The sequence below is a fragment of the Anabrus simplex genome, chromosome 3 (genome assembly GCF_040414725.1).
Source record: "Anabrus simplex isolate iqAnaSimp1 chromosome 3, ASM4041472v1, whole genome shotgun sequence".
NCBI lineage: Eukaryota > Metazoa > Arthropoda > Insecta > Orthoptera > Tettigoniidae > Anabrus > Anabrus simplex.
The window spans coordinates 385,709,166-385,724,164 of NC_090267.1; the positions used below are offsets into that span (position 1 = coordinate 385,709,166).

General features: G+C 37.2%; 1 protein-coding gene across 2 annotated transcripts in view; it reads left to right on the forward strand.

The window, feature by feature from the left end:
- Pfas (phosphoribosylformylglycinamidine synthase) overlaps positions 1-14,999 on the forward strand; it is a 275,681-nt gene that overhangs the window by 140,919 nt on the left and 119,763 nt on the right. For both annotated transcript variants that reach the window (XM_067143336.2, XM_068226729.1), the window contains exons 9-11: positions 6,374-6,634; positions 10,940-11,013; positions 11,094-11,250. In XM_067143336.2, coding sequence (XP_066999437.2) covers positions 6,374-6,634; positions 10,940-11,013; positions 11,094-11,250 — 492 coding nt within the window. The remainder of the gene's footprint in view (positions 1-6,373; positions 6,635-10,939; positions 11,014-11,093; positions 11,251-14,999) is intronic.

Genomic DNA, 14,999 nt, shown 5'->3' on the forward strand with positions numbered 1-14,999 from the left:
ACCTTCAGTAATACTCCACCTTCAACACCATTCTTCATTTTGTAATTATGTTGTGGACCCTGGTAAATGTCAGAGTCAACTAAATAATGAAGACTGATATTCATACTCCAGACTTTGTACACTATCAATTCATAACTTATGTGTCCAGACATTGTAGCCAAAGCACATTGGCTGGGTACGGTAACTAAGGTCACAGATACATTTTTATTCATAGTAATTGTATTGTGTGGTACGTTACATACAGATACAACAAAGGAGATCATAACAAGAGCAAATCTGGAGGATACTCAAGGTGATACGAACAGATTGACTACAGGATGTGGAAGGTGCTGGGAACGTGAACTGGTGACACACTCTTGAACTCGGGCAATAATTTTTCTTACAATGTATTAAAAATAAATTCATAAAACTTAATATAATTATCAAAAGGTAACTCCACTTAGTGAAAACCTTAACTTTCAACAGTTGATGTAAAAACTTAACCTAATTAGGAAAACATAACTAAAAGCCTCAAACTTAGGTGTCCTTAAACTACCAACACTGGAATAAGGCATGTTAAAAACAAAACAACTGATTATCTTACCAAACTTCAGTAGGAAGAAGCTAAGATCGTAGATAGCTGAAAGAAATTAAGGAAGGGCACATTTGAAACGGTGTTCACCAACACTCACCAAAATGATTTAAAGAAATTACAAATAATCTTACTTTTTAAAACCTGAAATGTTAAGAAGGAAACGTAACCAAACTGACCTTCCTTTTTCGCAATGCGCACCTTTGAAACAGTCGTGCTCGCAGGCATATGAGGGCGAGATCACATTTAACTCTCCCCTAAGCTTGAGAACAACATATTACAAGGAAAGGGAAATAATGTAGCGTAGATGAAAACCACATGATGAATATCACAGGAATTGACAAACAAGCTTGAAAATACAAGGGCTGTTTTTTTAACCTCCGATGGGCTATAAAAAAAGACATTGACATAACAAAATGATTTTATTACTAAAAGTTTAGTAGTTTCATACTTATTTTTCTGCATAGTTGCCAAAACGATTTAGGCATTTGTCGTACCGTGACACCAGCTTTCCTATGTTCTCTGCAAAGAAGTATGTTTCCAGTGAGGTAAGATGTGTTGGACAGCCTCCTAAAGTTCTTTGTTGGTGGCGAAGCATTGTCCACCCAACCATGCCTTCAATTCTCGAAAAAGGTGAAAATCATTAGATGCGAAATCTGGACTATACGGTGGATGGTCGAAAACTTTCCACTTAAATTGTTTGATTTCTTCATTTTTGCACTGTACGGTCGAACATTGTCATGGATCAAAACCACGCTGGCGAGAGCATGCCTCTTCGTTTGTTTTGAATCACACTGCGGAGGAAACGTAAAGTTTAACAGTAAACTTCCTTTGTTATTGTTGTCCCCTGCTGCATAAAGTCCACCTACTTACCTGATTTTGATTTAATTCCTTAAACTCCTCATTAGGAGCATAGGGCCGAGACAAGGTTTTGCCATCTGGTTCTGTGATGTGCCTTGTGTTTAAGCTTTCCCCATGTATACCCAAGCTGCTCACTCTCTATCTCTGCTGATGTCCTCCATGTAGTCTTAGGTCGTTTTCTTCTCCTCTGCCCATGGGGATTCCACTCAAGAGCTTGTTTTGCTATGTTGTCATCAGGTCTACGCAGTGTATGACCAATTCACTGCCACTTTCTTTTCTTAATCTGCTGTTCAATCGGTAATTGGTGTGTTCTCTTCCACAGTTTCTCATTTGACACTACTTCTGGCCAGTATATCCCTAAGATGTTTCTAATTCCAACTCCTAGGCTTTTCCTATCCCATCGTCGCCATAAGACCTATCTGTGTCGGTGCGACGTAAAGCCACTAGCAAAAAAAGATATTTCTAAGACATTTGTTCACAAGCGTCTGCATCTTCTGTGTCAAAGATTTGGTCACTTTCCAGGTTTCACATGCATAAAGCAGCACAGACTTAACATTGCTATTGAAGATCCGCAGCTTTGTTCTCAAGACCTGCACATACGACGGAGTGTTGCGAACACACCCTTAGTTTTGTTCAAACGGCTGGTCACATCTTCATCTGCCTCTCTGTTCACCGTTACAATGCTTCTTAGGTAGCAAAAGCTATTCACTCTCTCTATAACATGCCCATCCAATTGCAATGGAGTGTTATTTTGGTTTCTCAATCGCATTTCCTTTGTCTTAATGTTAATCCGAAGTCCAACTTCCTGTGCCTCACTTTCCAGGTCTTTGAGCTTGATTTCCATATCTTTACAACTATGAGCAAATAAGCATAGGTCATCGCAAAGTCCAAATCCTCCAGTCGTTGAGTAAGATTCCACTGGATTCCTAGTCGTCGATTCATTGCGCTATAAGTCCACTAACAGGACACCTTTATGGTCCCAAAAAATGGTAGACATTGTTTTCCTGTTGTTCAGTGTTAGTTTAAACTTTTTCAGTTTGTTTAGACTGTTCTTTGGTTTCTGGAGTGTCATGCCCATGTTTCACCAGTAATGATGAACTTTAAAAACTCTTCCCCTCACTATGGTAATGCACGAGAAACATTGCGACATTACGGCGGACACCATTCCCTGAGTTTTGTGATCATCAGTCAACATTCTGGGATCCAACGTGAACAAAGTTTTCAGTATCCTAAGTGTTGAGTTGCAATTGTGTACAGAAAAGACCTTAAAATGTCTCTGATTGCTGTAGAAAGTTCACTGATCATAAACCTCTGTCTGTTGCAGACAAACTCATCAACACGCTCAACCATAGGTATGGTAGTGACAGACTTGCGTCCTTGCTCACCTTCGTCATGGATGTCTGTTCGCCCTTCTTTAAATTTCCGACACCATTCCTGTACACTACCATCACTCATACAATTTTCACCATACACTACACTCATTCTGCGATTGATTTCAGCAGTGCTACATCCTTCTGCTTGCAGAAAACTTACCATCCGCAACTCACATTTGGAGGGAGTATTGATCGTAGCTTGGCTACGACTGGCGCATTGGAGCCGACAATGGCAGAGATTGTGGGGGGGGGGGGATGTTGCGTAATTCCACGACATACAGACTTAGCTCCCAACTATATCTTGTTTACTTGCATGCATGATCAGAATTTAAAAAAAAAAACCTTCGTTCATCACATGACTGTGAACATCTTAAGACGAGGGGAAATTTAAAAGTGTTTTCCCTCAAAGTGCTATACTTGCTGTACGGTGGCATCATTTCCTTTTCATTACCTAATTTGGAGTATAAGGTTCTGTATTATGTCAGGCTACTTCCATACCACTGAATACAGAAAAACAATGCAGTTCAGGAAATTTACATGACGCTTACAAAGATACATAAAAAACCATTGCCTTTTCCAACCAAAATTGTACATAGTGCTGAAAAGTGCTAATAACTTGAACAAAAATGTGGAAGCATACCACACATTATTAAATGAGGATGCAGGACTGCCCTGTAATATTCCTACATGTATATTAAAACAAGTTAATGTTTAACTGAAACCTACATTATGTGATCCCCTGAAAATGGCCAAGGCTCCTCGTTGGAGCGCCACCATGACAGACATATGTCCGCTGTGAAAGGAGCTACCCCGCCACCCAGTTTGAACACAGCACATTTCCAGAACTATGAAACAGATCAACCAATCGCATGCAAGATTTCAAATAGAACAGACCTCTCATCCTCAGACATAAGGGTGGAATATTTCCACACTTCCCAAACACACAAAGAATGCAGCTTCTAGCTGGCACATGCTCAAACAGTTCTCTCCACAATATTACTACCCAGTTCTTGAAACAAAGACCCTCTTTTCGCACATTCAACCCCAAAAGATGGTTTTTAATTCCTGCACTTTTTATGATTGGTACAGAAATGTTATTCCTTGGCAAAGTCAAGATTATATTATTATTAAAATTATGAAAATATTGAACAAAAATGGTTCTGAGTATAAATGAGTTAATGAGCTTGCTTTCTCTGAAGTGGTAGGAGACAGAATAGAGTTTGTAGGAAATCTAACTTCTAGATACCATTAAGTCTGCTGCACTCTTCATCCTGTTAATCCATTGGTAAACTAATTTTCTGACCCTTTACATGCCCAGAATTAGTATATAATTTATGTAAGACATAGCTATTTGTATGTTTTTATGGGAACTTAAAATTTACTAGTTACAGCTATTTGTAGGTTCTCAAGCAAATAATTTAGAAAATGAAAGGACCATGAATCCTACTGTTGGATTTTTGTTTATTTGGCATTTCAGGAGGTTTTTATGACGTGGAAAATTCTGAAGCATTCTGTGATGTGCTAAGCCACGAGATATTTATCTTGTTCATATCGTCATATCGACTAAATAACAGCCTTTATGAGCCACAGAGTGGCCCTAAGTAATATTGGAGTTGTACCACTAGTCCCAGAAAATGAAAATCTTTCTGGTTTGCTGCCTTTCCTCCATTTCCCTTGTTCATTTTGTGGTGTTTTATACTTGAACCTGGCCATGCGAGCAGCATTCATCACTTTCAGAATTTCTGATTCTCTGCCACTTTTCTTGAATTCACCACTCCCAATGGCACCACTACCACTAAATAGTTCTTCACAATCTGACATTTCCGATTAACTTTCACTCTGTTCTATTCAGAATTTGACACCCTTGACCTCGACTGCTGTGAACGACACAAAAATATGTATAGATCAATAACATTTGTCTGAGTCATTCCCATGCAAAACGGTGCGTTCTACCTTCAGAGGCATCTTAATAATCATCTATTCAAGTCCTAAGAGAGGAACTGGAGTAATGCAAGGAAATATGTTATCAATATAATATGAGGGAAAATGCACACAATTCATTGACTTGAGTGTGTTGTTACATTTTCTGTAAAAAAATGTCACAAATCATCTGCTTAAAGTGGTTAAAACAAAGTGGAAGAGAACAATATGCACATCTCACTAAAGCCACATTCTTGCATTCAAAATCAGTTATATTAAAATAGTCCAGTATCGAAAGCCATACTAATTACATTTAAAACTGATGTGGGTATGTGAGTGTCATAACTTGCCTTTTTCCAAGCATATTGAAACATGGGCATGTACTTCGGTGCAGAAAATTGATGAATATATTCCAGAGTGAATTCTAATGATAAAATGTTGATCATGTAGCTTCACTTGTGCTTTTTCACATTGTAGTCTTACAGTGTCAGCAATCATTCTTATATAAAGCTTACATTACTGAATGAAGTATACTTCAAGAGGTTGGCTATATTTTGTTGTTTTCGGTGACAATATCTTATGTATAACATCTTTGTTTGCTCTCCTTCAAAATCGATATATCTATCCAGTGAAACATGCATTTCTGTATCATCACCACTGTATTTCTGCATTATTATGTTATATAACATTTGCAAACTCCATAATGTTGACTCTGATTGTGTTTTCATATTCAGCACATTGCAGTCGCTTAAGTGCGGCTAGTATCCAGTAATCGGGAGATAGTGGGTTCGAGCCCCACTGTCGGCAGCCCTGAAGATGGTTTTCCATGGTTTCCCATTTTCACACCAAGCAAATGCCGGGGCTGTACCTTAAGGCCACGGCCGCTTCCTTCCAATTCCTAGGTCTGTCCTACCCCATCGTCACCATAAGACCTATCTGTGTCGGTGCGACGTAAAGCAAATAGCATACTCAGCACGTCACAACTTTGTCTCTAATATTTTGACAACATTCATGGCATTAATTCTCGTGATGCCAATGTACACTGTAATCTATAACCAAACACTCCAAGAGACGCACTCCTACTGCAACTATACTTGTTAGTGCAGATACAACATTCTACCGTCTAATGGCGCTAGCAGGCAACTGCTGAATGTTGCATGGAAAAGTCACAGACTGCTGTTTTTTCGATGAACGATCTATATATTCTAAGCATGTTTCCATGCAGTTCAGTGCGCTCAAGGTCAAGGATTTCCCTTGTCATTGTCTAAGAGGATGTGAACCAGTATAGATAATCAATTTTTTTTTTTTTTCACAGTAAAGAGCAACTTCCCTTTTGAACAGTATATAAAGTCATGTCTTGGCAGAACACCTGAAATATGAGCTCAAATCTAATCAAGCTTCACGAGGATTAGAGGCATGTGTATATGTTGTGTCTATCACTCTTATCACTTGGCTGGGAGCAGTGAGCACATGCCATCGAGTTAAACACTCCACATTTTACATGCTTTATTAAGCAGCTCAACTATTTCTGTAGCACTAGTTGCTATAATTTACAGATCATGAGACATATTTTTAAACTCATTATATAACTCTGTGGTCATTTATTTTGCTGTGGTCATTTTACTTTAAAAGTTGTATTATATTTCAGACTACCCCCTGCCATGGGAAGAACAATCACAGCCGTATCCTTCTAATTTTGCGCCTCCTCTAGAAGTTTTGATTGAGGCTAGTAATGGAGCATCTGACTATGGTAACAAGTTTGGTGAGCCAGTTATATCTGGATTTGCGAGGTCTTTTGGACTTGTGGACTCATCTGGTGAACGCCGAGAGTGGATTAAACCAATCATGTTTAGTGGCGGTGTTGGCTCTCTTGATTATAATATGGTTAATAAACTGAAACCAGAGAAAGGTAACTATTTATGTATTCAATATATTTCTTATTCCCATTCATTATACAATTTACCTAAATCACATGTGTAATTAATTGTACTGTAGAACTGTTACTAGTTGTCTAGATTTAACATTTAATTTGGTCTGATACTCCTCTGCTTCTTAATATTTAGCTGCTCAAATCATGCATGGTTCTCCTTGTAAACTTTTACCATTTTAATGACTTGTACTTCTGAACCAAATTGAATCAGCTCAAAATTACAGAGTAAGTGTGGAAAAATAATTTTGTCAGGGTAAGTGTTAGAAAATATGTCTTCTACCTGTACCCTGTCACAACTTTATCTGCCACACCATATTCTGTGGAGTTCTCTGAAGTGTATCCTTGTCAGTATTATTGATTTTATCCCTGACTGTCTCAGAGTTCAGGCAATGTGTGCGATCTATTACTCTATACTCTGACAGTAACTTTATGGGAAGAAGTCTGGAGAGTCATTTATAAATCATATTATTGATAGAATGTATGGGCTTACAGTAAGATTAACCTGGAACCAATGGCAATAAAGTATACACTTTGTCACATATGCTTCCTTCTCTACTGCAAGCGCTCTGTATGCTTGTAAGTCTGAATTTTTTTTTGCTGCTCTCTGACATATACAATATAAGTAGCATTTCTGCTGCCTTAATCAATGTAATACTTTATTTGGTGCGTTGGTTAAACATCCTTGAACATCATCAGAATAAGCTTTACTCTCAATGCAGGTCTATGTTTTCCACTCTCGCCATATGGTGAGCCAGCTGTCTCTTGCTTTCTTTCGGTAAGACAGCTTGGTTGGAACATTGCACTCACTGAATTCTCTTTGAAACGTCCATTGTGTCTGAATCAGAATTTTTGTCTGACCAAAGTGTAATAGATTAATATAACTTGGAAACAATATTCTTTAACCCATGGGTGAATAATGCAAATATTTTCTTCTTCTTGTTTTCGAATAGGTCTACTATGGTCCACGTTAAGTATCATTCATTTACGGTTCTTCCTCTTTCGATCGGCCCAGTACTTCTTCATCCTTTCGGAGTGGGCTTCTTTACGTTCTCGTGACCAGTTGTTGCCGGTCCGTTTTTTTCTACTTTGATCTTTGAATCCCTTAATTTTGTTGATGATTTTTCTGTATTCCTGTCTGTTGTATACTGCCTGCTGTGATATATTATTTTCCTCCATATCCTCCTTGACCCCTTTAAGCCAGCTAGTTTGTGTCTTCCTGTTCTCCATGTATTCCAGAATTCGCTTGGCTGTTCTCTCTGGTGGCATTCTTTTAATGTGTCCGTAGAAGCAGAGTCTTCTCTTCTTGAAGGATGTTGTGATTTTTTCGGTCCTTTTGTATAGTTCCTCATTTGGTCGCAGTCTAAATTCTTGACCCACTTTCCTGGGCCCTAGTATCTTCCTCAGGATCTTCCTTTCTGTCTTTTCAGTGTTTTCTAGTAAGCCCTTCCTGTTCAGTGGAATACATTCGATCGCATATAGACTTTCTGGTTTGATGACAGTGTTGTAATGTCTGATTTTTGCAGTGAATGAAACTGATTTTTTATTGTAGACATTTCGACATAACTGGTATGCTGCTTCCATCTTTTATTATTATTATTATTATTATTATTATTATTATTATTATTATTAATCATGGTGAAGTGAACTACCATCTCACACAGTTCTTGACAGGTCATGGATACTTCCGAAAATTTCTTCATAGGCTAGGGCTAGCAACTAGTCCGGTGTGCATATACTGCGGTGATATCGATGATGTATCACATACTTTCTTTGTGTGTGTTCATTGGCTGCCACAAAGAAGATGCTTAGAAGTTATGCACGGAGAACTGACGCCAGAAGGGATCGTGTCAGTAATGCTACGAAGTCGAGAATCTTGGGACCAGGTGGCAGTCTACGTAGAAAATATTCTGCGTCAGAAGAAGGACCTGGACGATTACGACAGACAGTAAAGCAGGAGAAGGAAGATGAAGCACAAGATGCATTAAGCACGACATCTGCCCTGAAGTAATGCGAGAGCGGTTTCCGGGGCGGAGATAAACGTCGTGGGAAAAGGGAGTGTGGTTTTTAGTGGGTAAGAATCTCCACACACTTGTTGAGTGCGGACCCTCACAAGCGTCTTATAAAAGATTTTCCACACTCCCTCGCAAAAAAATTATTATTATTATTATTATTATTATTATTATTATTATTATTATTATTATTATTATTATTATTATTATTATTATTATTATTATTTGACTACTGTGACACTGTGTTGACTGGAATAACCTGGGACAGTAACAAGAAACTGGACCGGAGCCTGAACAGCTGCATAAGATATATCTTTAATCTGCGATATGATGCTCATATATCACCTTATTATAAGGAGCTGTCGTGGCTTCGAGTGCACCAGCGCCGTGAACTTCACATGCTATCACTTCTGCACAAAGTTCTTTCCACTAATACTCCCGACTATCTGTCTTCATCTTTTTCTTACCTCTCGTCCTATCATGAACACAATACAAGATCTGGTTCCTCTCTTGCCATACCTGTAAACCGCACTGCTGTGTACAACCGCTCCTTCATAATCTCTGTGTCTAGGTTCGCTACCTGCGAACATTAGAGAAAATCCTTCTCATCGCAAGTTTAAAGTGGCTTGCTGGGAGCATTTGCTGGGTAGATCCCGCTGACTTGCTGGAAAATTTTTGAGTGAATGAAGGAATGAATGGGATGAATGAATGGATTACTGCAGTTACATAATTTAAGTGTACGTTATTTTGTGTATTTTAAAATTAAGGATTCTTTCATTATTATTATTATTATTATTATTATTATTATTATTATTATTATTATTATTATTGCTATTAGTATTATTTGTTTTATTTGTCTTCGAAATTATAAGTTATGTATATTCATCTAGTGGTTAAGTGTAAGAGAGGGCCTCGAGCCCTAACTTCGCCACCAATAAAGGCATTATCTATCTATCTATCTATCTATCTATCTATCTATCTATTATTATTATTATGTACGGATGATCATATTATTTGTGAGGTTATGTCCTGAAACATGTGCTGTATATATATTAATATGGGTTTATTCAATGTAAGAACATGTAATTAGTGGTATATAATTTATATGTGTATATACCTGTATGTATGATGTATAATCCACCACAGTATTGTGCAACACACCGTAATATCCAGAACAATGCTATGTACTACGAGAACTATGTAGAACCTTCTTTACATTGTAACTGTGCTATTGTGCACTCTATAGAATTTACGAGAAGATATGTTGTGTCATAGAAGCCTGGCCAGGCAACATATAAAAGAGGCAGTCTTGATGGTAGAGAGTTGGTTAGTTGGAGTTGTTTTGATGATTTGTGTGGAAGTCATACCGTATTAGCCATGTGGTTGAAGTCAAGTATGTGAATTGGTTTTGTTGAGTTTGGTAGTTGACATGCATGTGGTGCAGTCTTCTTCTTAGTCTTCGTGATAATCAGTTGTTCAAAATGATGGTTTATTGATGTGTGTGTGATAAATCTATACAGTTTGTAAATAAAATTAGGGTACACAACTGACAGCATTTTGTGTGCATCTTTGTGAATACATCATGTCTTCCAAGACGTTTAAATACATTGCTGAAGGAAGTACTGTATGCATGCATGTGGTAAACTAATCACTATGTAAATCAATTTATGCAATAATAACCAAATGATGGTCAACATTGGACAGCAGGGGTACCAGTATAGATTCTCCCAGACCCATTGAGGTCATAATGTTCAATTTCAAGTTTATACTTGTTAAAATGGTGAAGGTTTCTGAGGAGTGCCCTGTATAATTTATTGTAGGCTAGGTACAACATTCAATTCTGGGTTAAATATTAATCTTACACCATGAAAATATTATTCAGTACGCAGGCAGATGTTGTTTAGGTCTGTATTTTAATCAGACGACATATTCATCTTTCATTTAAAGGAGGTTAACTGGACATCAAGCTTTCAGTGTAATATTATGGAACTTCAAATCTTAAAATACATTCATTACGGGGTAAAAGTATTGAAAAGGAACAAACATGTGTCAAATGAAGTCATAGGTACAGTAGATAGATGCATAGATAGATAGATAGATAGTACCTATCATTAGGGGGTATGTTAGGGCACTATAAAAATACTGTAGTATTTTGAATGAAAAATCACAACATACAAAATTCTTCTATTTTTTACAATGAGCAGTGATGGATGATGAGTAATCTCTGTATACCATTCAATTTCTCTCATTGTAATGTAAATTGTGTACTTTTCAGGCATGCAAGTGGTTAAACTTGGAGGTCCAGTATACCGAATTGGTGTTGGTGGTGGTGCTGCAAGTTCTGTTGAGGTGAGTTCAAAAGTCAGTTAGAAGTCTCAAATTAAGTTGACATATAGCTAAAGTTAAGGCAAATATTTATTGATGTGCAGGTCCAAGGTGATAGCAGTAGCGAGTTGGACTTTGGGGCTGTACAGCGAGGAGATGCTGAAATGGAACAGAAATTACATAGAGTAATTAGGGCTTGCCTTGAGATGGATGATGCCAACCCAATCTGCAGTATTCATGACCAAGGAGCTGGTGGCAATGGTAGGTAATACTCATCATAGATTTAGGGTTCTCTAATGTTTTTCAAAAAATAAGGCACATTGCCGATTTTCTTTTTAATAAGGGAGTGAAGCAACAAAATTTCATACAAGAAGTCAGCATTATTCTTATTTTTGAAAACAGTCTTATTGTATTTTGATGAAGATTTGACTTAGTTTGGACTAAATTTTCACAAATTGAACAAATTCTCTGCACAAATACTTCAAGTTTTCTGTAATTTATAGTTACACTTTTATAAGTTTCATACCTACTGCTTCTGTCAAAGTCAAAGAAATATTAATGTTTTTTCATTCCACCTATTCAATACATAAAGAGTGATTTTAATTAAGAATTAAAATCTTATGAAGAAAATTACAGGGACATGTTTCGCCCTTTATTTAAAGGCATCTTCAGCCTTAATCTCAAACCTGAAAGATAATAAATCAGGATCCTGATTGTTCTTAATTGTAGTTTTTTTTAAAGATAAATTACAAATGATAAAAGTGAGGATGATATAGGTATATGCGTCAAAAGATGAGTGAGAGGGATGACAGTAGTTAAGATATTCTTATAATAAAGCCTTAATAAAGCCTTACAAACAGTCGTGTTTGTCAAGACGTGAATTGTCAGTTCCGGTCAGTAGAGCTGCAAAGTTGCACTTGACAGATTTCATATTTAACACCCCGGGTAAAAGGAAAGAAACTGTGCCTGTCGAAGGAAAGAACTGTGTACCAAAGTCGTATTCGTTAGAAACAAAGTTAGAAGTTTTGGACCGCTATGAGAAAGATTAGTGTATTGTTGACATTCAGTGTGCATTGGGACTTAGTGAATCCGAGTGCATACCGAATTCGCATAAATCAGGAGTCATTTTATATTTAAAATATAGGGTTAGGTTTCCGTTTACTCACATATTAAGTTTAAAATAGCAGAGATTCCTAGTATTTTGCAAAAAGAATAACCATTATCGTGCTTCCGAAACCCATTTTAATGCAAACTTTATACACTTAAAAATACACTGAAACATACAATAATAAACTAAACTTTGCATACAAGCTCTTGGCTTTAGCTTGAATAACAGTTCCAGAGAGAGGCATGTGTTGTTGGTTGTGATGCCCAATCCAGTCCATTCTTTCGATCACTTCCGAGCGAGATTTGTCACTCTAGTCACACTTAAGTTAGTAGAAGATTGAGCGGTTTTTCAAATTGTTTACGCATTGTCAAAAATAGTTCTCACAGTGGATTCACTAAGTCCCAATGCACACTGAATGTCAACAATACACTAATCTTTCTCATAGCGGTCCAAAACTTCTAACTTTGTTTCTAACGAATACGACTTTGGTACACAGTTCTTTCCTTCGACAGGCACAGTTTCTTTCCTTTTACCCGGGGTGTTAAATATGAAATCTGTCAAGTGCAACTTTGCAGCTCTACTGACCGGAACTGACAATTCACGTCTTGACAAACACGACAGAAAATGTGCCTGCCGCGTTTAACCTTGGCGCGTGTCGCAGTGTACGCTACAGAGTTTGGCACACATGTCTGTACCCATATTAAGGCATTACAGTTTCCACATACTGTTAATAAATGGCAGCACTAGACTTAAAACCAAAATCGCATATATGCAAAATTGTGGCTAACGAATCTGCGTTTAATGGGGTTTACCTCCATATATTTTATGTACCATAATAAAAATTTGGACTCAGATAATGCTAAGAACAATCTATTTCATTGTAAAACTGTAGTATTTTCATCAGTAAGGAAGGCTGTTTGGCAATATCAAACTTACCTGAATGATTTTTAGCATGCAGTTCACTGGTTTCAAGGTTGGAGTTACGTGTTACAGATTCTTGAACTTCTGCCTGAGGATATAGTGAAGCGAGTAAAATGTAAGGAGGAAGCACACTGGTGGATGGTTTCAGAGGGATGAAGGGTGTTGGAGAGGCTTTAAGCTGGGTGGAGTCCATACCATTAAATGTTTCCTCATAAACCCCTCTATGAGAATGCACCAGCCAAATCTCCATGGTTACCTATAATCAAAATTAAATAATAATTCATTAGCTTGTTTGCCCCGTTGTTTATATTAAAATGAAATTTAAAAAAAGAATTATAATGAAATGTAACATTTGAGACCAGGAATTTTGATTCTAATTGCAAGAGTGAAGTGACATCAGCCCCTGGCTTGCATCCCACGTTTCATGATGGTTGGTGCCAGTGAGTTAATTAATTTTCATGCAGAAGACTTGAATGAATGTGGTGGTACTGATCTGTAGTTGTAAGCTTTCTTTTTCTTTCTTTGTGGTGATTATATGTTGTTAAGCTTTTGAAAGTACTGTAGTGTTTTTAAATTTACTGGTGTGGTTGTGGTTTGGGACCGCTTGTGGTGATAGCCACATCCTCATGATTCCCTTATATCCAAGCTTGATGATAGTAGTAGTAGTAGTAGTAGTAATAGTAGTAATAATAATAATAATAATAATAATAATAATAATAATGCTGTTGTTTGAGTTATCAGTCCATAGACTGGTTTGATGCAGCCCTCCATGCCTACCCTGCGCTACTCTTTAGATTTCTATATAATTGCTTCATCCTACATCTGCTCTAATCTACTTGTCATATTCATACCTTGGTCTACCCCCACACCTCCCTCAAAAACCAACTGAACAAGTCCTGGGTGTCTTAAGATGTGTCCTATCATTCCATCCCTTCGTCTCATCAAATTTTGCCAAATTGATCTCCTCTCATCAATTCGATTTCAGTATCTCTTCATTCATGATTTTATCTACCCATCTCACCTACAGTATTCTTCTGTAACACCACATTTCAAAAGCTTATATTCTTTTTCTGTGTTAGTTACCTTCCGTGTTTCACTTCCATACATTTCCATGCTCCATACAAAAGTCTTCGAAAATATCTTTCTAATTCCTATTTCAATGTTCAAAGTGAGCAAATTTCTTTTCATAACCTTGCATCCGGTGACTATATTACCTCCAACCGCTAACCATTTCTGGGAGTTTTGCAAGCAATTTTTCATAAAATCACACAAAAGAAAATGGTTGACTAATAATTAAGTATTATGTGTCATTTTATTCAGAAAAATATAGATAAAAATATAGTAAGAAATAAAACTCACCAATTTAGTGTTTTAAGGGTGTATTGATGAAATATTCCACACAAATGAAAAACGTCTAAATAGTCCATGAAGTTCTAGTAAACACAGAGGTAACAAAAATAGCTTTATCACAGTTACATACAAAATGTGCACCGTTTAATGCTGATCAAGAATATATACACTTTTCACTGTCCTGAACTGTCATAAAGGTAAGAGAAATAAAAAAGTACTGAATAATATAATACATGCATATCACTCCAAAACACAGACCACTTAGTTGGCCTTATCTTTGACATCTTGAGGGTGGCTTCTCTTTCTTCTTGCCTTCATGGGTCTCCAGCAGTCTTCTAATTTATGATAGCAGTGTTGATGGACACCACAATTACATCCTGAGTACCAGAAGTGGATGCGTTATTTTTTTCTGCAGTTGAACACCTGGGGGGGTGTACTAGCTGATGTCAGAATCATCATTTCCTTCTTCCAGAACGAAACCACTGCCTTCTTTGCTTTCTAAATCTAATACAGTCAGGAATTTCACTGCTTCGTGACTGCACTAATTTTAGATACAAATACCATGGAAACACATGCTAGGCAACCACAACAAACAAGATGGCTATCTGCAGTTTGTTCTTTATCTGCGTGT